This window comes from Cyrtonyx montezumae, unplaced genomic scaffold, assembly GCF_038088225.1.
Source record: "Cyrtonyx montezumae isolate F1298 unplaced genomic scaffold, pur_monq_1.0 scaffold_11, whole genome shotgun sequence".
In the NCBI taxonomy this organism is placed as follows: Eukaryota; Metazoa; Chordata; class Aves; order Galliformes; family Odontophoridae; genus Cyrtonyx; species Cyrtonyx montezumae.
In genome coordinates this window covers 136,092-161,563 of record NW_027071837.1, presented here as the reverse complement: position 1 = coordinate 161,563, position 25,472 = coordinate 136,092, and the positions used below count along the sequence as shown (strand labels likewise).

The 25,472-nt window shown below is 41.5% G+C and overlaps 2 protein-coding genes across 3 annotated transcripts in view; one reads left to right on the top strand and one right to left on the bottom strand.

The window, feature by feature from the left end:
- Window positions 1-25,472, top strand: part of LOC136044103 (heat shock factor protein 3) — a 136,402-nt gene that overhangs the window by 105,448 nt on the left and 5,482 nt on the right. The gene's annotated exons all lie outside the window — the stretch shown is intronic.
- MSN (moesin) overlaps window positions 7,212-25,472 on the bottom strand; it is a 36,799-nt gene continuing 18,538 nt past the window's right edge. The window contains exons 2-13 of the mRNA XM_065729189.1: window positions 24,993-25,076; window positions 16,181-16,276; window positions 14,145-14,419; window positions 13,634-13,717; window positions 13,132-13,278; window positions 12,595-12,691; window positions 11,206-11,369; window positions 10,609-10,739; window positions 9,788-9,948; window positions 9,194-9,286; window positions 8,545-8,778; window positions 7,212-7,476 (exon numbers count right to left, since the gene is read on the bottom strand). Of these exons, the coding sequence (XP_065585261.1) occupies window positions 7,312-7,476; window positions 8,545-8,778; window positions 9,194-9,286; window positions 9,788-9,948; window positions 10,609-10,739; window positions 11,206-11,369; window positions 12,595-12,691; window positions 13,132-13,278; window positions 13,634-13,717; window positions 14,145-14,419; window positions 16,181-16,276; window positions 24,993-25,076 (1,731 nt within the window). The 3' untranslated portion in view covers window positions 7,212-7,311. The remainder of the gene's footprint in view (window positions 7,477-8,544; window positions 8,779-9,193; window positions 9,287-9,787; window positions 9,949-10,608; window positions 10,740-11,205; window positions 11,370-12,594; window positions 12,692-13,131; window positions 13,279-13,633; window positions 13,718-14,144; window positions 14,420-16,180; window positions 16,277-24,992; window positions 25,077-25,472) is intronic.

Below are 25,472 nucleotides of genomic sequence, written 5' to 3'. Positions count from 1 at the left end.
GGTTTCTTGGCGTTTTTTTATTTTTATTTCTATTGCCTTTCTTCAATTCTACCTAGCAGCATGCCTAAAATTCAGCATTTACAGAGCAAAACTTTGTACATTTAGTCCAAGATACAACTAGAAAGCTGTTCAAATAACTACCCATTCAAGAAAGAAAGAAAAAGAGGGAAGGAGATAAAAACCCCCACTTTAAAAAAGCCTCTCAAAATGTTGCTTTGGAAGTCAGCACACTGTAGGAATGACAGGCACATCTGAAGTGAATCTTTAACTCTGTTTCATAGAACTTCGATGAAAGTCAAGTTTCCACCAGCAAACACATACACACATGCACCCATACACTCACACACATCTTGCTTGCCAGCAGGTTGGGCTGCCATCAGTGCAGCAGCTGTGCTGACATGTCTAGTAAGATCTTAGCACACACTGGGAAGGAAATGTATTTCAGGCTAGAAAATTATCACCTAGTTTCTTCTGCACCCACACAAAGGACAGTTTCCCCCCAGTGTGGGGACCAAGACCCTCCCAAAAATTTTCCAAAATATCTTTGAGGTGCCATTATTGCCCTCACCCCTGATTGTTGCATAAGAAATAAATAAACGATTGATATCAGCACAACACTGGTCCAACAAGACATTACACAGTAGTGTTGCAGCCCTCCAGAGCTAGAAGTACACTCAGGCTTCCTGGATACTTGGATCCATGACTACCAACCACAGTTAGTTTCAGGGCTTCCAAATATATAGGCATAGTCAGCACCAGGCAGACTTGCACTTGTTCTTTTGGGTAGACACACTGTGCAAACCAGAAGAATTCTTCTGTTAACTTCATAGCTTCTAAGAGACCAGGGATGGATGGTTTAACATTACTAGCCTGCTGCCTCTCTGAAAGCAGATTAAGATATAATCTTGTAGTTATTAATATACATAGGTAATGCAATTCTGTGCTTGTGAGAGCAGCTTCACTTCCAATGAATCAATATTTGATAAATTAAGGGAGGAATAAATCCACCCTGAGGGGTGGGAGGAAGAATCAGCAGAGGCAACCTTTCCTGCAGCTGAGCTTCCATAAGGACAGAAGGAGGAAAGGATAAAAGTCATAAACACGGCAGAAACTACCCAGTCCCTCCCCACGAGCGAGCTGCAAGAAGGCATCTGTATGCCATCCATGTCAGCACATTATCGCCTGCTTTCTCCAGTGGAAAAAAGATACTTTTATTTGGAGGTTTGTGGGAAGGCAGGTGGTCTGGCCTGAGAGCAAGAAGTCTGAACTGATTTCCATGAAAGGGGCCACCAGACTCAGACACAACTTGGTCCTACCATGGAAGAAATGCATCATCCTTTAAGATTGTGTTCTACTTATCAAAAAGAAAAATAAATAAATAAAAAACAAACAAACCAAACAAAAATGGAGAGGAAAAATTCCTAGTTGGCCTCTGAGGAGCATGAAGGAGGGATTAATAAAATGGATACCTGAAACAGCTCTTGCCAGAGTTCTGCAGAAATGCTCTGGATTAGTCTCTGCCAAGTGGCAGCCAGAGGCAAGCCTGCACTACGCCCACAAGTGAAGTCTCAGGGACTGCAGAGCAGCAGGTACAGAACTACAGATAGTGAAGGCTGCCAGAACACCTATCACCTCACAGATACTTCTGTAAGAAAGTAGATAGTTTTGTCTGCATAAACAGCCTATAAGCTCATGGAACAAAACAAATTCCCCCATCATCACCCATGAGAATTCATCATCCATCCTTTCCTGTCTCAGAACAAGTTGTTAACATATGTGAACTGGACAGACTGTGTTTGTTCTGCTTTCTCCAAGCCCACAGGGCCAGGTAGAGGGCTGCCCCAAAACTGATGTGCTGAACTCAGACCTATGAAGGGATTACATCAAGTGAGCTCAAGTCTCTGAAGACATGGACTAGTAAAGGCTGGAGGGTTAAGGGAAAGGCAACATGCCTCAATTGCTATATCTGTCAAACAAGACTACGGTTTCCTTACTCTGGCCTCTCTCTAAACGTTTAGCAATCTCCTTAGAATTGCTGTAAACAAAATAATCAAGGTACAAATTTTCACCACTGGAAGGAAGAGGGCAATAATGCTATCATCAGAGATAAACTGACACTGCAACAGCAAAGGAAAATGGATTCTTAACAGTACTCCTTGACAACAGCCACCTCTGGCAGCACAGCTGCTGCCTGGCTGGGCGAAGGCCAAGTTACAGTGCCCCCAGCAAGGCCTTTATTTGCAGCTACAGTTGCTTCCCCTTTAGTCAACCAAGGATGCTTCAGAGATGGATGGAAGGGCACTGTGGCTGCATGTAGAGTATAGACAAGCCTCTCTGTAACTTCTCAAATCAAGGGCAGAATATTCCAACATTCCCTTGACCCTTCAGTCACTCTGAAGAAAGAGTGACCCTGGCTTGTATTTCTTTAAAAAGAGTACAATCAGAGACAATAACAGGGACTTGTAGTTTTCCAACTTGCTCTACTCATTAGAAAGCTATAAGTGGTGTTAACATCTACTCACAGCAAGGGCATTCTCAAAAAGTTTGTAGAAGGAACTCCCAAAACTCCTTTTCAGTCTCAGGGTTATTCTTCCCTTCCTCTTCATTCTGATCTCTGTTCTCTACAACTCCATCCTGGCACTTGAAAATATAAATCCTAGTAACTTAGAGGGAGCTATCACATAAAACTGGATGTTCATCTAGGCACTGCTTTGTAGCAGTGACTTGAATCCTTGTCCACAAGCTGCACTTTATTTAGAGCTGCAGACCTGCAAGAAAAAAGCTACCATTAGCCTAACACTGAACACACTGCAGCCCACTTCCTTTTTCTTAGAGATAAGCTGTTTTTCCTGCAGGGGAAACAGTGACATCACACTTGGAGTCAACTTGCACATGGCTATGCAGCAGTTCTGTGTTGACATCAGTCAGAGATGAATTACACTGTTCTCTACCAGTTGCCAGATGCTCCAATTATACACCGGTGTAAGTTAATTACACTGTATGCTCAGGACCAAGTTATACATAGCTGAGAAGCTGGCACTCAGCAGAACAGAAACAGTGAATGGCATGGAGAAAACTGGCTGTACCTGTTATTCTGTGCTTCCTCTAGGAGATATTCTTCCTTTGTGATTTTCAAACAGTTCCCACACAACTGTTGGTGCTTAACATATCTTACCCTCTGCTGCATTATTGAGCAAATCAGCATGCTTTCTCTTGAAGACCTGCACTACAGTAGTGTTCAAGTACACATTACAGTTTATCTAGTTTTGTGCTCAGGTTTATTAGAATCCTAGAATCACAATTGTAGGGATTGGAAGGTCATTGAGATCTTGTTTGACAGAGATTGGAAGAGATCATTGAGTCCAACCCACCTGCCAAAGCAGCTCCCTAGATCAGGTAGCACAGTTTAGTATCTATGCAGGTCTTGAGCATCTCTACAGAAGGAGACTCCACCACCTCTCCATGTATTCTGTTCCAGTGCTCCATCACCTGCACAATGAAGTTCCCATTCACATTTGGGTGGAACTTCCTATGCTTCAGTTTGTGGCCGTTTCCCCCCATCCTATCACCAATTTAAAAGAAGGAATGAGAAAGTGTCCTACAAAAACCGTATTCATGTCAAGCCCAATAAATATTTCGGAAGTTTCCACTGCTCCACACCACACATTTTGTTTCAGATAAATTCAAGTTTCTTCTATGATATTAGCTCTGAGTACCAACATGTTTTGATGAGATCTCTGCCTCACTTTACAGTGCAGCAAGCAGGAACCAGGGGTTATGCAAAAGCCCTCTTAACTACATGAAAAGCAGACACAAACTAAGATCAAACAGTTCATTAGCAGAAAGTTAGCAGTGGCCATAGTCCTCCATCACTGTGTCCTGTCCTGCAACCACAGGAAACACAAGTAGAAAGAAAGCCAGGGCAAAATAGCTGTGAAACAAGTGAGGTTGAAATCACTGGTACAGGGCCAGACTCAGACAGACCCAGCAGCAAGTCTGACACAGGCTGGCAACCCTCCTACAAGCTCACTGACCTGTTGCTAGATTGCTCATGAGCTGGGGCAGAGCCACACAATAGCATGCACTCACCTCTGGCAAACTCCTGCAACAGTTTTTCCTCCTCCCTCTTGCCCACGAAGTTTACAAGTTAAATGTGATAGAAATTTACACTCAGGCTAACCTCCTAGGGACCACATGTCAGATCTTTAAGTCAGAAGCACATTGCTAGACTCAAAGCAAGCTTTAAACAATCATCCAGACACCATCTGCTGAATTTCTCTAAACTTTATTGGCACTGTAGGAAGAACAGGGTACAGATTTTTAACAACTGCTCCAAACAGGAAAAAAATGCCTTGATATTAAGGGTCTCTTTCCAGATAATCACATGGATCCATGAATTACTCCATAACCCTAAGAAAATTTGTTTTATAATCCAGTAAAAAGGCTGGTCAAAAAATAATTTACAGCAACAACAACAAAAAAGAGAAAGATAAATCAAAAGCCAGACAAACATTTGGTAAGATATTTCTTCTCCCCTCCCTCCACCCCCATGAGAAGTAGTTATCCATTTTAACTGGGACATGGAGAAAAAAAACAATTCTAAAAAATAAAAATTAAAAAACATGCCTACAAATCTCACTGTAATACTGAAAGCTTCTTACATTAGTTTTCTTGCAAAATGTTTCTTTACAATACAGTATACATTTCCAAGGGAAGGGGACTATAACACGTCCTCCATCCCATAACTAATATTTTCTAATTGTGCATAGCTAGAAGTATTGAAATCAAATATCATTAGATACCACTGGAATATAATACTGCTTAAGAAGGCATAGCTGAAACAACTACAAAGAGTTAGGTCAAGTCACTGGCACAGGCCGTTCTATTCCTATATTGGACCATTTGGAACTAGAACGACTCTAAAAAAACCAAAAAACCCCAAACCCTAAAAACAGAGGTTATGCCAGCATTGTAACACATGAGTTCAGCAATGTGTATGACATATCAAAGCAGAAAGGTTTACTGTTTTATTATTTGAACACATTTCAGGCACTATATATCAGATTGTTAGGAAACTGTTTTAATGCAATAAGGGCTTTATTCCCCTGCAAATGCACCAATAGTTGCCATGGACAGAGCAGAAGTGCTGAGAACCAGCTTTTAAAGCACCAGAAGAAAAGCGTAATGGTTGTCTGCTCCATCAGTAATGAGACTCACATAGAGTCATTGCCAATAACAACCCTTCAGTACAGAAATAGGCAAATCAGTTCTGACAAGTTTAACTACAATCTTTCATTTGTGACTTTCAAAGCACTGAAGTGCATGTTTTTGGTCAGCCAAAACCTTCCTGCATTTCCTGCCCAAAAGCATGTTCAGCCCAGGAGAGTAAAGCGGGCTCCCATATAACTGATTTGGATGTTCAGAACACACACAACTAAACTTCTAAGCATGGTTTGGTTGATCAATAATTGCATGGAAGCAGTACAAGTCTGTGTGGAAATCAAAAAAAAAAAAACCAAAACAGCACTGGTGAGGCTGTTTCTAGCAGCCCAAGGAATCACTGAGGAAATAATGCAGTTTGTTAACACTGACGTGGACATTTCTTTTTGGCACACACCTCCTTTCATTCTATAATCAAACAGGGAGCTGAAAACACTTCAGCATTCAGATGTGAATCACCGTGAGCAGTGATACCTTACAGACATAGAGGGCATCCACAAAATTTAGAAAGTTACAAGATTTATAATCATATTAGGCAAGAAAATAAATCACAGGCTACTCAATGACTTCCTATAGGAACAAGCTATTCTAAGGAGTGTAAAACAAATGAGGACACCATTGTAGATGGAATCCATTTTTAAGAGGCCTCTTCTAAAGGTGTACACTTCCTTCTATGAAGGATCAAGGCAAAATCCAATTCAACCCTGAGCATACATGGCTGTTTCCTCCCCAGAAACGAGGAGGATTCTGGGTAGCTGCAACATGAGTAGGAACAGATAGGAAGTGATTAAAATAGTTGACACAGGCTGAGTCTCCTCACAGCCACTCATGTCCCATTTCCAAGAGACAGAACCTCATGAACTAAAAACTACCAAGGAGCAAAGCATCCTTCTGGAGAAAAACACACAAACAAAAGCATTCAAGCCAGGAACCTGGCAAAATGCTAGTGAATATTAAGGCAACAACTGGACAAATCTCATGACCCTCTCCCCTCAAATGCTGCTGGAAGCCAGGAAGACACAGCTGCAGTTTTATTTCCACATGACCCAGATACAAAATAGTTTTGGTCCTCAGCTGTTAATCAATGTATCTATTTTAAACAAAGACATCTGAGCTACGGTAGATCTATACACAGTCATAAGGCACCAATGACTACATGCTAAAAAGGCCTCATGGAAAAAACTGAAATCACCCCACCTGACTACAGATGTATTGGTTCAGCAAAAGCAATATAGCTAAAGTAGTTCTTAGTTGCTTACATTTCTGCTTACCTTTTCATTTTCAGTGGTGTTCTCAAGATGAAAGGCAGCATTCTTCAGCTATCTCTGCCTCACCAGTTACATTCAAGTCAGACAAAATAACAGTGAACAAAGCCATTTACCCAGAAAACTTATTCTGGAATGCCTGAAAGGCAAGGCTCCAATACATCCCATATCAGTGAAAATATTTCAAAGGCCTCCCTGTGATTAGGAAATGTTGTGTTTCATCTTTAAACAATAAAGGTAACACCAGCAAGAATGCCACAAATTCTGTTTGGTCTGCTTACATTTAAAGGACAAAAGCTTTGGTCTTTTAGAAAGAAAGTCCACATTCTACCTCCAGCCCTTCTTCCCAAACTCCATGTTCTCCTTCTCAACTACATTCAGACCCTTAATGATGTTAGAAATCTAGATCCTGGCCTCAAAGCTTAATACTGAAGCTTGTGCAAGTTAGTAGGAAGGCACAATGTCAAACTGTTAGCACTTTATATAGTTCAGTGAAAGTATCTGCCAGCCTCCCTACCCAATGGGAGAAGACAGCTATGCAGCCACTTCAGTAAGCAAAATAAAACTAAATGCAGTTAAGACTTTACCCAAAGTCAAAGAATTTCAGATCTGCCCTAATACAAGTTTGCTTTCCCAAGCCACCCCAGGAATATGCAAATGCCATTCTTTCTTCTGTTGCTGAACTCCAGCATTTGCCCAAAACTATAAATAAGACCATGATTGCTCTTCTGTAGTGGTTCCAGCGCTGCACGATTATGAGTGAGTGATGGGAGAGGATAAGAAAGAAGGGAGAAGAGACTGCAGGGCAGCAAGTACAGGGGGGAATTTACATGGACTCAAACTCATCAATGCGCTGCTTGGTGTTGCCCTGCCGAATCTGACGGAGGGTCTTGTACTTGTCTCGGCCCAGCCGCATGTTCTCAGCATGGATCATATCATTGGCAGTCTTCTTGGTTTCATCCCGAGCATTTGCCAACTCTGAGGAAAGAGCCTAATGAAGGGAAAACACAGACAGCAATGGGTTAGCCAAGCCAGACTCTCAATGCTGGACAAGGAAGTTCCTTGTTAATTCTCCTACATAAGAAACAGACAAGATCAATCATAAACAGACTTCGGTGACCTGCTCCAGCTGACCCTGCTTGAGCAGTATAGTGAGACCAGATGATCAAGAGGATCCTTTTCTAACCTATATAATTCTGTGGAAGCTGCAAGTATTTTTCCTCTACATTTGAAAGTAGAAAATTTCAGGCACTTCCACCTTACTTATCTCTGTTTAAGAAAGACTGTCATCAATTTACTTCAGAGGAAGAAGGAGAAAGTCCAGTGGAGAAGCACCTAAAGAATAAAGAAAGATTTCCTTGCAGAGATCGAGCAATTACTAGACTCAAGGGTGACAAAGGACATCTCTGTCATTCTACCTGTGCGTGACCAACGCAGCATGATGCAAAACAAGCCAAGTCTGTTCCAAGCCATGTAGCCAACAGACATTTGAAAAAAAATACAAAACAACAGCAATAAAAACAAAAGCTACCATCACTTTCTAAATATCAGTACCAGAAGAGTGGAATTCCTTAAAGGAAGGAGAAGGTACAACACTGCTACCCCCATGCTAAGCCATAGCAGTCTACTGTCAGGGTGGTTTTGCAGTGCAATCTATTCAGACAAGACAGTTACAGACAGTTGTAGGATAAGAATTCAACCATGTCCTCCAATTCATTTCAGTTGGACTCTGAACAGCTGTCAGGTGGCTGGCAAGATTCACACAAGCACACTGTATCTCACAGATGCTGCTTCTTGGCATTGCCTGAAAAGACTGCTATTTCCATGAAATAAAAATGAACTGCCAGGAGATAAGTTCTGCCCCTTCTCATAATGGTAAGCAGCAACCTGATAAAGTCACGATCACCTTCCCTCACTCATCACCCACTACTCCTTTTTCTTTTCCCTCTTTTTTTCTTTTTTTTTTTTTAAGAAATACCTGTAAAACCTCAGAGTTGCAACAAAGGCAAGAATAGAGGCAGCGCCCATGTACACATGCTCTCTGCTGCCAATTTCTCACCTTCAAGTGTTTCTGCACTCGTTCATTTTTCTCTGCTTCAGTGGTCCGCTGCTCCTCACTGCGGTCTTTGATGGTGGCTTCAGATCGTAGCTCAGCACTGGCTTCTGCTGCATTTTCATCCTGCTCATCATCATGCTCATTCTCAGAGTGCATTGGCTCAGTGACATGAGGAGTGCTCATGGCAGTCTTCAACTCCTCTTTGGTCTTTTCTAGGTCCTCCTGCACCATTTGTGCCTGCAGTAAGACATACCACAGTTAGTCAACGCAATCCAAGCATGAGAAACTTCTTGCAGAAGGGCACAAAAAACACTAGGTAAAGCCTTACATCTCTTGCACACTGCAGTGGTACATTCCAAAGCTACTGACACACAGTCACTCGCAACTTTTTCTGCTGACTTACACATCAGAGATTTAACAAATGGTTATAACTCACAGAAATGACCTACAGCCCTAATCAATAGAACTATTTCAATCTAGCTTTAGAATGGGGCACTCATTCTACTAAATAAGCAAAACTGCATATTTGCAACAGCCTCAGCTTGCAGATACTTAGTCTAGTGTTGTATTCTAGTATAGTAGTGTAGGTCACAAAACAAAACGAAGATTAACTTTACAAAAATTTCTCCTGCTAGTACACATTCTGCTTTACCTTCTGCTGCCACTCCTGGGCCTCGCTTTCTTTCTTCTGCCTGGCTAATTCCAGCTGTGTGATCCTAGCTGTGAGTTCAGCCATTTCAGCAGCCTGCAAAGGAAAGACTTTTAGTGGGGACAAAACAGAAATACTTGCTAAATGAAGTGTTAGTCCAAGTTCTGAATAAAAACAGTATCCCTAACACATTTTTTGTAAGGAGAAAGCCTAGTTGTATACTTCAGTGCTACTGATATCCACACAATAGAACGGAAAAAAAAGGAAAAGGTTTTATTGAGGGTTTTTTCTCCTCTAAACAGAACTACATTACTCACATCTTGGAACACGAGTCATGGAAAGCAATTAGTGAGTTCTACATGCTGTTCTCAGCATCGAATATTGTTGTAAGCAAAAATCACAACAATCTGAATCCACTGTACAAGTAGATACGAACATGCATATCTAGATACTAATTCATCTTCTTTAATGATTATCCTTAAGAACTAAACTATACTTCTCCATGGTATTCATAGCCTAGTTTGTTCTATGACCCTAGTTATACCCCTAATACACTGCCACTATTTGCCCTGCCACATTTTCAGCTAACCCACTTACCAGCTGTTCCTGGGTCTTTTGTTGATCATGGGATGCTTTCAGCAGGGCCTCCTTTGCCTCTTCTGCTTCTCTACGTTCTTTAGCCAATTTCTCTGCTTCTTCCTGAGCTCGTTTTCTCTCCCGTTCCAGCTCCATGGCTCTGCGGGTCTGTTCTTCCAGTTCTGAAGGAATAGCAGAGTACATTTGAAAAGAAATCAAGCAAAAAAAAAGGCTGTAGAAGAGAAAGGTGCCCTTATTCCCTACCACCTGGACAAGACCTCTCCTTCCGCAAGAGCAGAAAGACTTAAGCAACGATCCCTTTTTCTCTCCTTTACACTGCAAATGGAGCTGGAAGATGAAGAGCTAGACCTGTTGTAAGCCAGCAAATTACTTGCCTGAGTGATTTGTGGAAAGTACCCATCCCAAAACGATATTCTTAAAGACAGAAAAGCACACTGCATTTTGATTTGGCACTGCACAGTAATGCTGGCCAAGCAACTAGACTGTAAAAGCCAGAGTACTTGCTGATGGCAACCCTTGCTGTACTTTCTGACTCTCCTCCACAGATGTGCTAAGATAAAGCCTCAGCTGGCATGTGGACAACTGGAAGACACTCTGGCTGCCAGAGAAGCAGCTTGGCTGCCACTTACCTCTTTAATACAAGCCATACTTCAGCATCTGCAGTGATGCATTCAGCTTTAAAAGGGCCCTAGCACACCAGTTAGGGCACAATATTGGAATCTGAATGGATCAGAGACACTCCTAGCTTTACTATTTCAATCCTTCCCATTCAGACTACTCAGACTGCACATCTAATGAAATACTGGGGTATTTTGCATTACCTTGCTGAGCTTTCTTGGTTTGCTCCTCAATTTGCTTAAGTTTTTCCATTAGCTCCTCCTTTTCACGTTCAATCTTCTCCTTCTCCTTTTCTGCCAATTCCCTCTTCTTTTTCTCATTCTCCAGCAGGGCTCTGATGATGGGGAAAGTCATAATGCAATTTATAATTCACAGCTACTCAATCTGTAGTGCTTCCTAGTGAAAAAACTACAAGCACACAAGAGAAGTGCACTAGACCACTCAGCTCATGATCTTTACTCCAGCTGTACTCCTTCTAAAGTTAAGTGAATAAAATACCCTGCTGGCGTTCACCTCAGTGGAAGTTCATAATAGCAATGTTACACACAGTAAACTCCTTATATCAAGATCCAGATTTGTCCTTTCAAATAGATGAGCACACACTTATTTCCAAGAAAGTGGTGGCGAACCACACTTGTGATGAGTGCTACTTCCAACATGTCATTAGATATACTGAAGCAGAAAGAAGTCTGCCCTGTCTCAAGCAGGTTAGCAAGCATGCTGCCAGCAATTTAATCTAGCATATGATAACACTGTGGAGTGACCAACCAAGTCCAAGTTACTCAGAACCCTGCACAAACCTCTCCATCTGTTTCTGATGCTTCTCTTCACGAGCCTGTGCTTTCATCTGCTGCACCTCAATGGTATCAGGTTTACGTCTGCGCATGTAGAGCTCATGGTTTCCCATACAAAGTGCCAAGATTCGTTTGTTAATCCGTAACCGAGGGGCATAGAATACGAAGTCCTTGGGACAAGGAAAAGGCAGCATTAAACTTGTTCCTTCAGCATAATAAACTCCCTGTGTATGCAGTACACTCAATCTCTCAGCTTTCTGAAATTGCTAGCCAGCATTTCTGATCAGTGCCTAGCTCAGCCGGTGGTAGCAGTCAGACCTCCACCTATCAGCTTGAAATTTACTCCTGAAAAATACACAAGGCAGATTTACTCAACTTGTTGTAACAGTGTACTTAGTATCATTGTAAAGCATTTGTAATATATGGAGTACATAGCAACTTGGCTCTATCGTTTCATTACAAATACAATCATGGGTTTAGTTTACTAGGCACGTTGAAACTGTCTTCCTCCACCTTTATTCCTACTTAGTTCTTTAATAGCCTGGTCATCCACATCATGTGGAAGGTTTTTTCTTATGCCACAGAGCATTAAACACTATGTCCTCAGGAAAAATAACTTAATTCTGCTAAGACAAAGCAACAGCAGGAGGAAAATGCTTCCAAGCAGCTGTAAAAGAATGACCAGAACAGAAGGTATCAGCTGACACAGGATATCAACAAGCCTTTAAGATTAAATAAAATTAAACAGCATTCATTAAAAAAGTAAAAGTACTCTCTGTGTGCCCTACAAAATGAAGTGAAGCCTCAGCTTTAAATGAGGTGAAACATGGTGAAAGACTATTCCACACTGCTAAAGCCAATGGAAGCATACAACAGTTGCACAGGTGTGCTTCAGACCCCTTGTTGTATCACAGAATTGGAATGGCTGTAGGAGAACTAGAAACCTCTAAGCAAAAAAAGCTTCTCCCTTCCATTGAGATTGGATAGCATACTGTTACACTGAACAAATATCTCCTTTCCTGGCCAAAACCAATATCCAACTCTCCCCTTTCCTGCTGTTAAATATATCCTGAGTATACTGCTCCAAACAGACCAGGTAGCAGAGAACTGCTTAAGAAGCTACTGATGTTATTGATAAGAATATTATTTACAAATAATATTAGAGAAATAATAAAAACCACAGACAACTGATCATTAATTTTACATGATCCAAAAGCAATGGGACAAGGGAGAATGGCTTTAAACTAAGAGGGAACCTTGACCAGAGCAGCTTGACCAGAACAGCAGGGTTGGAATTGGATGACTTTTAAGGTCTATTCCAAACCAAACCATTCTACAATTCAGCTAAGAAGAAACTGAAAGTTCAAAAACTTTTATATGAATGTTGCTTCTTACTGGTGCTTTCTTGTCAATAGGCTTGATAACAAACTTCTTGTCATTGAAAGAAATATTTCTGATCTCACTCCAAGGGAATCCAATTTTTGGTGTTAGCCTGTAGAAGTAGAAAACAGAGGAGATAAAAGTTCCAAGTCATTCCAAATCCCTGAACTACAACAAAAAGCTCAAAATTCTGAAAAATCTAGTCTCATGATATTTCAGTACCCTCAGGTTGACAGGAATAAGCAAACAATCAGTCAGATAAATGAACTAGGGAGAAGTTTTCCAATCCTGTTTGATTAAACGGAAAACAGCTGAAGAACGCATCCACATCAGGAAGGCAAAGGATACAAGTAAAACTAGCTTGATAAGATCTGACAGTGTCTCATGGGTTTTGCTCCAAAGCAGCACATTTTATGGTGCATTCTGACAAAAATGCAACCAAGAATGAGACATAAGAAGCAGAGTTCAGTATAAGACCAAAATTCCAGAACATATTAACTACCCTTCTTTACATGGAAAGGAGAAGGCAGTGATAAGGAGGGGGTTTATTACCTGTCATTCTGCTCATAAATGTTGAGTCCAAGAGCATCCACACCTAGCCAGAGTTCAGAACCCTTTTTGTTCTTAATACTGAAGTAGTTCACACCATACATTTCCAAATCCTGTGCAATTTTCAGGTACTCCAAGACAGCATCTTCTCTGAATCACGCAAAAAGAAAGTAGATATTCTTTCTTGAGTCAGTAAACCATTCAATTAAAAAGGTGCTGCCTATCTACACAGCTAAAGCAGCAATGGGCTGGCAAAAGTTCCATGAGTCATCCTTGAAGATAACAGCAAACAAGCTCTGCAAGTTCAGTTTTGTTTCTACTAACATGAGCCAGTCATATGGACTAGTGTGGGCAGAGGGACACTGGCCTAGTTATTCTCAGCAGAATAATCTGACAAATGCTAACTCATCCTGGAGCAAGCTACAGATCACTGTATGACTTCATAAATACACACTAGCATATATCACGCTATCTTAAATATAGCGGTTTTGCATGCATCAGTTACCTAATCATTCCTCGATGTTCCTCATGCCACACCTGGATCCTCTCCTCCCACTGGTCCTTGTTAAGCTTGTGCTGCTCTAGAACTCTAGAAAAGAGTACATTGGACTTTTGAGACCAGCCACTGCATTTATGCACACCATCACATCAATCTAGAACAATACTTCATTAAATACTCCATGGAACATCATGGCTCCCAACACAAAAAGGTTCCCAGAAATATGGTTTTATAATAATGCTAAGTAGAGACACAGATACTATATTCAAGGCTTCTAACAAACAATAAGCTGTATTCAGCCACACTTCTCCTTGTACCATTACATTTTCAGGGTTGTTTTTTGGGTTTTTTTTTTTGGAGCTTCTCCAACTACCTCCAATTACAGTTTCTTTAGCAGCAATAAGATCTTTAAGAGAGGCACCAGGCTATTTTTTATTCCAAATGCTTTGATCAAGATCCTCAAAAATTCAAATCTTTTCAGGGCAAAGAAATTCTAAGACTGATAAAATTCACATACCTCTGAGGGAGCAATTTGTCACTAGCAAGGTAACCAGACTTGTGCACCTCTTTATTGAAGTCTCCATACTTTGACTGAACAGCATAGGAAGCCAGCAGGACGGCTGTTTCTGGAGGACAATAAATGTCATCATTCAGAATTGCCTCCTTCACTTGGAGGAAGAATAGGCGCTGTGTGATGTCCTGGATCAGCTCTTCTGCCACATCTTCTGGGTAGAACTTGGCTCGGAATTTGAAAAGAAGAGGGCTTTCCTTGCGTACATCCTGTGCTGTTACCTGGAGCAAGAGAGTTATCAGATTTTATAGCTAACATAACAAACAAAGGTGAGCAGGTTAATGGACGGGAAGAAAAGACACGCATGCATTAGAAAAAAAGAAAATCACCTTTCCAACACAAATACAGATGGGCAAGACTGACCGCGTGTTGTGGAATAGAGTTGTGTGACCTGAGAAGAACACAAGGATGCTGCCCAGACATACACAGATGAGATCAGGAAAGCCAGGCCACAGACAGAATTGAACTAGCCAATGGATATGTAAATACAACAAGATTACACAGGTACGTTTGTCAGAAGAGGAAGTCAAGGAGAGTGTATGCCCTCTGATAAATTAGAATGAAGAAATGGCAACGCATGGAGAAGGCTGAGATTCTCGACAAGTTCTTGGCCTCAGTCTCCACAGAATCACAGAACTGCAGGGGTTGGAAGGGACCTCAAGAGATCATCAAGTCCAAACCCCCCCAACCCTGCACTGGTGTAAGTTCCCTACAACAGGTCGCACAGGTAGGTGTCCAGACATGACACAAATATCTTCGTAGAAGGGCAGTGTGCTCCAGCACTCTGTCATCCCTATAGCAAAGAAGTTCTTTGTCATTTTTATATGGAATTTCTTATGTCTTCGTAGGTTTCCCACAATCCTCCTGGCCTTGAAGCTCTAGGTGGGAGTTGGAGGAGTAAAATTCATCCTGCTGTAGACTAAGAGCAAATCTGAGACTATCTGTTGAGACTGAATGTGTACAGTTCTATGGGGCCCAATGACATGCAACCCAGGATCCTGGACATAAAGGCTGAAGGCTGATCATAAGGAAGGGATGCCATCCAAAGGGACCCGGTCAAGCTTGAAAAGTGGGACCACGTGAACCTAATGAGATTCAACAAGGTCAGGTGCATGATGCTGCACTTGTGTTGGGGCAATCCCAGTTATGTGTACAAACTGGGAAAAGAACTCGAGAGCAGCCCCACAGAGAAGGACTTGGAGATTTCAGAGGACAAAAAGCTTGACAAGCCAACAGTGAGTACTCGCAGTCCAGAAGGCAAATGGTATCTTGGGTTGTGCCAAAAGGGTTCCCAGCGCATCAGGGTTAGCGAGGGGATTACTCCTCTCTGCTCTGTCCTCTTGAGGCCCCATCTGGAATACTGTGTCCAGGCCTAGGGCCCCCAGCACAACAAAGATGTGGAGCTGCTAGAGAAGGTTCCGAAGAGGGTGACAGATTATAAGAGAACTGAAGGTAAGAGGAAAGGTTTAGGAAGATTAGCTTGTTCAGTCTGAAAAAGAGAAAGCTTCCGGGAGACCTCAATGCAGCCTTCCAGTAATTAAAGGGAACTTATAAACAGGAGGAAGAATGATTTCTTATGTGGTCCAATAGCACAAGGGGAAATAATTTTAAAATAAAAGTGAGGAGATTTAGATTAGGAGGATTTTATTATTATTATTATTATTTAGTACGGTGAGGCATTAGCACAGACTGCCTAGAATTGTGGTTATCCCATCCCTGGAGGTGACCCAACACCAGGCTGGATGGAGCCCTAGGCAGCCTGATCTGGTGGGAGGTAATCTTGCTTAAGGGTTGTAACTAGATGATCTTTAAGATCCCCTCCATGCCATTCTATGACTCTGATACAGTATCAACTCATTAATCTTGCTTTAACTTCATGTGTGTAGAGAAGCAAAAGCAGACCCATGATAGAAGTACAGAGACTGCTTCTGCCCTCCAAGAGAAGAGTACCCCAGACAAATGAGAGGTTGAAGCAAACATACCTTTTTATTTAATTTGAGCCATGTTGAGAATCCCTTTGTGTCTTGATACTGGAGTCCAAAGAACCAGACTTCTCTTAGGCCAATCGTCTTGACGACCTGGAATAAAGATGATTAGAAAGAGCCACAGCCCAGACAAGCTGATCTCACTGGTAGCAGAAAACCTGTCAGAGGTAAGATCAGATGAATGCAGAGACAAGCAGTGCCCCAGTGTTTTGTCATTCCTGACGCTGTGCACATACATAGATGACAGAGCATCTGAGGAATCCCACGTGGAAAACACATGCGTCTCTCTCGCCTTTATCCTTAAGATTTATTGCTATTTAAAATTGGATACTGTATTGATCAGCCATTTATGAGCCAACTTGTATAACCAAAATACAATGCAATGGATCTGACAGGTGTAGTAGGTAACAGCCTCCACAAGAAACATCTACACTGGTACAGAAGCTCTCTTCTTAGTCATGCTTCTAGCAGGCCACAAGGGCTACATAAATAATAGTTAAGAAGGCTTTACAAGCATACTGTAACAAAAGAAAAAAGCATCATGGGGGATGGCAAGACAAATACAATATAATGCCGGTAGAAAGAAGAGAAAAGTTTCTTTATAAAGCAAGTTCACTTGCACAAGGCCATTGCTTTCGGCTCTGGCAAATCTGAGACATGTTTGCCACAGGGTTCGTCCAGTCTAAAAACTGAAATTCCTTCACATCCTTCCTGGACACCCTGGAGTTGATCTTATGCCTGAAAAGAGGGCAATCACCTTTAACCTCTACTACTAGACAAAGAAGGAGGAAGGAGAAAACAGTTATCTTTAGGTCTAACACTATACCTGGAAAATTGTTTTTAAACACTACCCACCTTTTGTGCTGGCTTGCAGCTTTCCTCCTGCAGAGGCTAGAGGATTTGACAAATAGCTGAGGTAGATTTAGTACTGCCTCATCCCATGTTTTACATGATGCCTCTCTAACCTTCTAACTTCTTTTAAGTTACTTCCTTGCTGATTCCTAAAACTGTGCTCTATTCTCTTTTGATGTAGTCTCCAGATCTGCTGAACCACAACACTAAGGACATGGGGTTCCTGCAAACATATTACTATTTCAATTATGAACTAGCTTGGCTCAGACATTTCTACTGACTTTACAGAAGTAGCATTATGGCAACAAAAAGCCAGAGCTTTCAGCAGAGGCATGCTATTAGAAACACACACACACGCACAGAAAACTTACACAAGGCCACATACTCTATATACATTCTCAAAAAGTCTGTTAAATTATTCAGCCTGTCCTTGCTTGCATATGGAGAACTGGCCTAAATCCCTCAATAAACAAAGAATGTAGGTCTGATAAGCCTTCACTTGCACATGTCACAGAGTGGGATGCATCCAGCTAAGGGCGCTTTCAGAAAAGCATTAGATTTTTCTGCATACATTGAAAGCATTTGGTAGAAAGAAGAAGAAAGGCTGCCCTAGAGCCTAAGGAAAGCTTTGTTCTCTACAATATTAACATCCGAATAGGATGGAGGCTCACCCCCACTGCTGCATGTGTCTGCTTGCCTCACTTTCATTTGTCGGCAGCTTAAGCCTGGGAATTCAACAAGCTGAACTGCCAGCAAGGAACTGAATGGCATCACACTGCGGCCTCCTGCACAAAAGAGCTTTTATTCCACAGCAGAAGTCTGCACAGCAATTGCATTGACAACAAAGGTCTGGACAGGGGGAGACAGCACAGTAAACGATTTCACAGCCCCAGTCGGCTACTAAATCAAACTAAGATGCACTGTAACTCCTCCTCTAGGAATTATGTGAAATGTAAAGCAAGGCACATGGTGACTTATTAGTCAGAGCATGGATCTGGAACATTCAGCCGTCATCCTGAAAGTAAAGGCAGATGATAGTAGCCTCAGTCAACTGGAGAAATAAGTGGACTGGAAAAGACGGTCCTTTCCACTTCTGCTTCAGCAGCATTATTTAGTCACATCTGTGAAGCAAAAAGACCATGAACTGAAAACAGTTTTCTACAGTTGCAAAGAGCCTGGGTAGCAGTTAACAGTTCAGATTTGTTTGGGGGTGTATAGCATTTAGAGCCTGATTAATTGTGAGATGTTCCAAAAATCTGGCAGCGACTAGGGTTGGAGAACAGCTAGTACACAGAATAGGAAAATACACAAAGTACTTTTTAACACAGACCAATATACTTAAATACCAAAGTTTACTTCCCCAGCTGGACAGTGACATCTTTGTGCCATGGAGAACATTAAGTCAGACCCAGTGTCTTGTTTAAGCATGCAGTGCAAGGCTTTGTCTACAACTGGCAATAGATCACAGGCAGCCTTAAAAATCAAACTGTTGCACCTTGATAAGTACCTTGATAAGCTACAACAAGGGTCTTCATGAAGTACCATTAACTTAAAATGTCCCTTCAGTGAGCAATTTCATCCCTCTACCTTAGGGAAGGAGGTATAACTCTGGTAACCTTTGCTTATCTTCCAGAGGCTCCTAAGTACCATTACTTAGATCTATGTCCAGATGAGAAACTCAAGGTCTTCCTGACAACGTTTTCTCCCATTTCTCCTTACTACATCTTTTTGAGGTCCACATGGCTTTTTTCTGACCTTCCCCACCACGTGCCAGCCTCCTTCCCAGCTATTGTTCTTGCAATTAAGAACTGTCCCACAGCAGAAAGAAGGCCTCAAGCAGACCTCTTAAATGTAGATTTTAGCATCAAGACTACTGTTCAAGAATACCCTAGTTCCCAGCCTCTGGACATCCTCTGGAGAAAAGAAGGCTCAGGGAGACCTTACAGCTCTCTGTCAGTATTTGAAAGGACATTGTGTTGAGGTGGGGGTAGTCCTCCCCTCCCACAAAAGCAGACTAGAGGGAATGGCCAAAAGTTGTATCAGAGGAAGTTCACGTTGAATATTGGGAAAAATTTCTTCTCTAAAAGAGTGGTCAGGCACAGGACTGGGCTCTGCCTGGGGAGATGGTTGCGTTACTATCTCTGGAGGTGCTCAAGAAGCATTTAGATGTCATACTAAGGGACATGGTTTAGTAGGGAAATATTATAGATGGACAGATGGACTTAAGATGATCTTAAGAGTCTTCTCCAATCTTAGTGATTCTGTGATATACACCACACATGCAAACAAATGAAGATCCAGCATGAAAGCAATATCTACACAAAGATAAAAGCAAAGTATCCAAGAAAAGTATCCATTTTGGCATGCTCCATCATCTCATACCACAAAGGCTGTGAAAAAACTTGCATTGCCATACAGTCGCCACTGGCATTTGGTAACAGAGAACTGATATCAAACAGTGATACTCTCAAATCAGACTGCTGGATACATCCTTAGCAATTTTGTCTCGCTTTATGTGCTTATCCTTTTGAATAACAGCAGTTACCTGCTGCAGAGATGAGGAATAGATTCTAGATATCCAGTACCTCTCTCACTAGACACTTGGAAGGGAAGTGTACATCTCATGATCTTGAGTAATGGAAAAACAGGGGCACTTTTGAAGGAGACTCATTTAGGTTGAAAGCACAGAGAACACCTGTAGGATAACTGTTAGGTCATGGCTTGAACTGGTAACTGAGTACCTGGTGGTGTGGCTGGCCCAGGGAGCACAGGCAAACTGTTTGCATCTATGCTCCCCAAGGCACCAGAAGGGGTGGACCCAGGGTAGAATCACCTTGGGTTCATATAAGGCCCAGCTACTTAGGGGAGGGTATCTCTTGGACCTAGGCTACTTCCTGAGAAGGAGTGCTGCGTAGCCACAGATCCACTTCACCAGTTGCACAAGTCTAATTCTTCTTTCAGTATGTGACTACTGGCCTACCTGTGAATACTTTGCTTGGTATCGCTGAGAACATGTCAGAAGCAATCTCACTTCTTCATGAGCAGAATAGCACCTGAAGGAACTTCTCAGGAAAAGTTAATTGAATTTTTGCCTTGGCAAAGGGACTGTTAACAAGAATATAACACTGATTTTATTTCATTTCTGTGAAGATTGTTCAGTTTGAGAGAAATCTACTTTTTACTGGTGGTGCTCAAGTGCAAGGCCACTTGTTTAACAAAAGGCCTCAAAACACCATGGGGAGGGGGGGTTGAAGAGATTTCTTTACCAGAGCACCACACTGTGTGTTGAGGATCTCTTTTTGAAACTGCTTTTCTTTAGAAATAAAAAAAAAAAAAGTATATATACCGTGGTTGTGTAGAAAGCCAAAGGAAACCTGACAACATATGATACCATGCACAGGCAGACCCTCGTTTCTCAGGAGAGCCCCAGCACTTTTAGATATTCATCTTCATTTCAAAAGCACTCCCTCAACCTCTTAAAGAGGTAGTACTTCTAAGTATAAGCTGACCTTAACAGAACTTCAGCTAATACCCAAGCAACTCACTGAAATCTAGATTAGGCCAAGAGAATGCCCCGTGAGCACCAGCTGATGCTTTCTCTTAAGAGCATGCAAAAAACAGCAAATCCTTGACCACCATTAGCTACAAAGCTTCCAGTCACTTACCCACTAAAGAGGTGGTGAGTAGAGCCATTAACATTATTGTTTGCTTCAGATGCTGATCTTATACTTAGGAAAGTGTCTCAGAAAGGCTAACCACTTGCTTTCAAAATCTGAAGTAATAAAACTTTTTTCTAGTGTCACTTTTCTCCTTAACCTGTGACTTGACTTCACAGCTCTCAGCTGGACAGCTGTTGCCTTTAGAGAGATGAGGTGTTCTGGCTTACTCTAAAGGCTTATTCTGGCGTGACATGTTGAAGTCACTATCTCTTCGATTCTGTAATGTCCAAAAGCTTGTATTGGAAAGTCTGAAAATTATGCGGTCAACTACAGGCTCAGAGAGCACAAAAGCAAGTCATTGAGAAGGAATCTGAATTCAGGCAAGTAGAGTTCATTGCAGGATGGAGAAAGAAGTACTGACTAAACAGTTTAGAAACCACTAAATTGTTAAAAAAACTGATGTAAGGCCTCTCAAATGTGTAGAGATCCCACTCACCTATTGTACTCACCCCTCAATATATCTAGTATTGCAGACAGCTAAGATGCCTCTATAAGAAGCTAGAAGGTATACGAGGCTTTCAAGGGGGAAAGAACAAGAATCCATGAAGATCCAAGGTCAAAAGTATCAGGAAGGAAAAGCATTTGAGAAGCTGCTGTGTACAGCTGATTGGTATGTGGAAGAAGGGAGTATGCTTTCATACTACAGATGTGCTCAAAATAGTAGCAGATTTCATTACTATAGCCAGAGCATATTACATATCCTTAGCAGAGCTACTGTTTTTCCTGGTGAGTTAGTAAGCACTGCAGTTCAGCAACTGATACTAAGAGGCACATAAGCAGAGCTGCTGAAGACAAGCTTGTACAGTCCTGTCTCAGCTAACGCAGGTCTTGTCAGTGTAAGATAGTTAATGCTAAAACTGTACAATTACCTGCATCAGAAACAGAGAGATATAAGCAGACCTCTAGTACAAATCTACCCTAGCTCATATATCAATTCATAAGGATATTTTGGCTCCAAGCTATCTGAAAACAACAGTACGAAAATTTACTTTGGAGTTTAACCAAGCATGAAAGAGGGAGACTGGACCTGAAGTAGGGACGCTCCTTTCACCTATTAGTGTGGAATTTTCTCTCTAGATTCAAATTGTTCTTCCTCCTGAAGCTCATCTAGGTAGTAGCTTTCTAAAAGTCCTTTTAATACTATTTAAAGTAAGTCATCGCTACATTGGGATAATAGATATATTTATTCTACCTTCAGGTACAGCAGGTGGAATCAAATGCTATCTGAACACCGCTGAACAAAGCCAGCAGCACACACTGAGATAGCTGTGCAGCTAGAAACCTTGGTAAAACTTGCTTGCTTCTTGCCTAATTCAGAACTGACAACTCACTCAAAACAAAAGGGTACTCTGGGGCAAAAACATCCAGAATACCTAAAAATTTTTCTGTGAAATAGTCAAAGTTGGGTTTCACAGAAGGTCAATGTGCTGCAACAGCAAAAACATAAGCTTGTTTTGTGGAGAAACTCTCCCTACCCTAAAAAAAAAAAAAACAAAAAAAAAAAAACGATGATAACAGACCCTTTTTCAGATTCAGCATCATGCACAAAACCTAGATTAGCAATTTCAGGAGCACATCACAGCTTAAGGGAGCTAGAAAATTAACTGTCACTTTTTTCTTACAGATCCCAGCATGAGACCAAAGACCACCTCAGGACAGAAGCTGAGATAGAGTGAACAGATGTAAGTCAAACAGCAATCATTGCGTTTACATCCCACTAGTAGCATCAGCAGGGAAAATAGTTCTGGATTAGACCTCTACAGGAACTAATCTACACAAGCATCTTAGCCATTTTAAACATATCAGATGTCAGCTGACAGTATAAAAAATTATGATAAAATACAAGATTACACTTTGTCCAAATTCTTGTAAGAGTGAACAAGTATTAAGTTTTAGACAGCAATGAACAGAGACAACAGGGGGTAAAGCAGAGCACAGGATTAAAGGTAAACTAAGTGAAGACAAGAACACAGTGTATAAACAAAGGAAAGGAAGGATCATGCAACAGTAAGAAGCCACAGATACCTTCTGAGAATCAGACATAAGATTAGATGATTTGGCTGCAACATATCAACTGGTCTAGTGCTGTGTATTTGCAGAGAAAAGATCACCCTGGAAGAGCACTCTAACTCACCTCTGAGTTGACCATCTGATGATCTTCACCAGATAACCAAATACTACAGACTCCTTGTGGCTGACAATCCTTTCATCACTTTACATTCAGCAAGATACGCCCTATATATTGATCACAAGTTCCACAGTGTAATATAGTCTAATACACACTATCAGCCTGCTATTGACTCTCCTATTTTGGTACACAGTTAGTTCTTCTTGTGAAGATCAAGAATCTGTTAGAGCATGTCAGTATACAACCGACACTGCCTTATCCCCAGGATACTCAGCCTTCTTTATGTGCAAGTCTGACTGTGAACAAATCCTCTCTTCTGCACATGCAGCTGTTCACAAAGGCATGAAATCAATTACTAAGAGGTGAATAGTTCCCATACAGGAAAAATGATCACAAGCTTCACAAATACAAGCAAGCTGCTGAAGACCAAGTTTGATATCACAGCTTCATTTTGTACATGTCAAGTGAGGCAAAAGGTACAGATTGTCTAGTGTATACTAAAAAATTTATGCACACATTTAAAACACTACTGACTTCAGCAACAACACTTAGCACCTAGTGCTTAATTTAGACAATGTCAAAAATTACCTACTGAAAAATAATTACAGGAATGCATCCAACTGAGGAAACACCCTTCAAAAAAAAAAAAAAAAAGAAAGGCCAGTTCACCTTTTGATGACATTAGGAGTATATTGTGTCAGCACAAATGGAATAAGGTTTTATGAACTAACTGGTGGAGTTCCACATCGCACACATGCATTCTGGTTAGAATCCAGAACTCAATTTCATACATCAAAAGAACTGCAAGATACTCGAGATCACACAGGGCTCAATACACTGGAGCTACTACATAGGAACATGCAAACAGCTGAGAAACTACACTGCAGCACACAACTTTTTTGAAAGCCTTTTTTGCCTATTCCATCATAGATGGGATCATCTTTGCCAAACCCTAGAATCTCACTCCACTCCCTCCATTCCACAGCTGGGCTATAGAGAACAATATAATATCTAGTTTTGAATCAGTCAGGTGAGTATGAGGGAAAGCAGCAGTTTGTGGTTAAATATCTAAAAATAAATCAGGCTCTCTGGCCCCAGATTAAATAGCTGACATCTATGGGTGGGTATGCTCTTAAATTTCTCTGTTTAAGACAGGCTCAGCGTGTATCTGGCCCCAGAGTGCCAACTACTTTTGAGCCATGGCCATACCTGACATACCTGGTCTGGCAGTTCCTTCATCTGGTCATGAATCTAAGACTCATTTTACTTTCCTTTAAACCATGAACTTATTGTTCAGATTCTTCTCTGATTAGGAAACCCTTTATTTCTTCCTCAGTGTCCTCACAAAGCCTTGACTGTCTACAAGAAGAGAGAACATCACATACTAGCAGCACAAATGCTCTGAGCGGCTACGCAGTTGCGTAGATAGGCACTTCGGGATTACAGCAGAAACACACAGTGGAGCCTGTCAAAGTTCCAGCAGCTTCAACTAACAGTCTGTCTTCAGCTGCTCCAAATTTGGGATGAACACGTCTCCCTCCTTCTGTGTGGAAGAAAGTAGAAAGAAATTTGCCTAGACAGTGAATGCAGGGGAAGGCTAAAGTACCTAAATGAAGACTCAATATAATACAGTATGTAACTTCCATTACTATCACCCTCAAGCTGCACTGAGAGTGTAGAATATTACTTTGCTTGCACAATGTCTGAAGCCCCAGCTAGGACACTTCTGTTCTACATCAGTTACTCTTTGAAATAAATTACACAATGCTTGCAACTAAGCCAAGCAACAGTAGTTTACCAGATACCCTGTAAGACTGATCTTAATAGTTGTAGCTGCAGATATCTGTTGCTATCCCAATGCAAATTTTGAACTGCAGTACCAATACAGTTTGTTGAAGGTAAGAACAGCTCCTAACATATTCCTGGAGCTAAAAACAAAAACAAAAAACCAAACAACTGAACAGTAGTTTTGAAAAAAGCATGTCACTTCACATTTTTCTGAGTTCCCTTCCAGTTACTATATACACTGTAATTTAGTATGTGAAGCCCTTAGGAATCAGAATTACAACACCAGTATCAACTTCAGAGCTTCCGCAACTCCATTGCTTACCTGATCAAAGAGTTGTTTCCCTGTAGTGTTGGGCTGGATGGCAAATTCCAGCTCAGCATCCATGGTGGTAACACGCACACTGATCTGGAAAACAGAAGAGATCTCATTACAATACATGCTCTGACACTACTGTAATGAAAATGAACTACAGTAATGAAAAACATCATCTTCCTCCATCCAGGGACCAATTCCCAAGCTTCCAAGAACTCTGCTGACAGTAGTTATAAAGTCACCTGCCCAGACAGCACAGTGTTCCCAGCACCCACCACTTCAGGTTGCTCACAGAATATAGCTTTCCAGTGTCCTTGCGTAAGTGTTCATCCTGTCTGACCCAACTTGCATCCAGATCTACATACTGATAACATATGAGAGGCATTTACAGCTTAAGAAGTTGTATTTCTCAGTGGAGAACACCCTGGAATCGTTCAATAAACAAAAGATGTTCCAGACCTTGGAACGTATGAAGGATAAATATCAAGG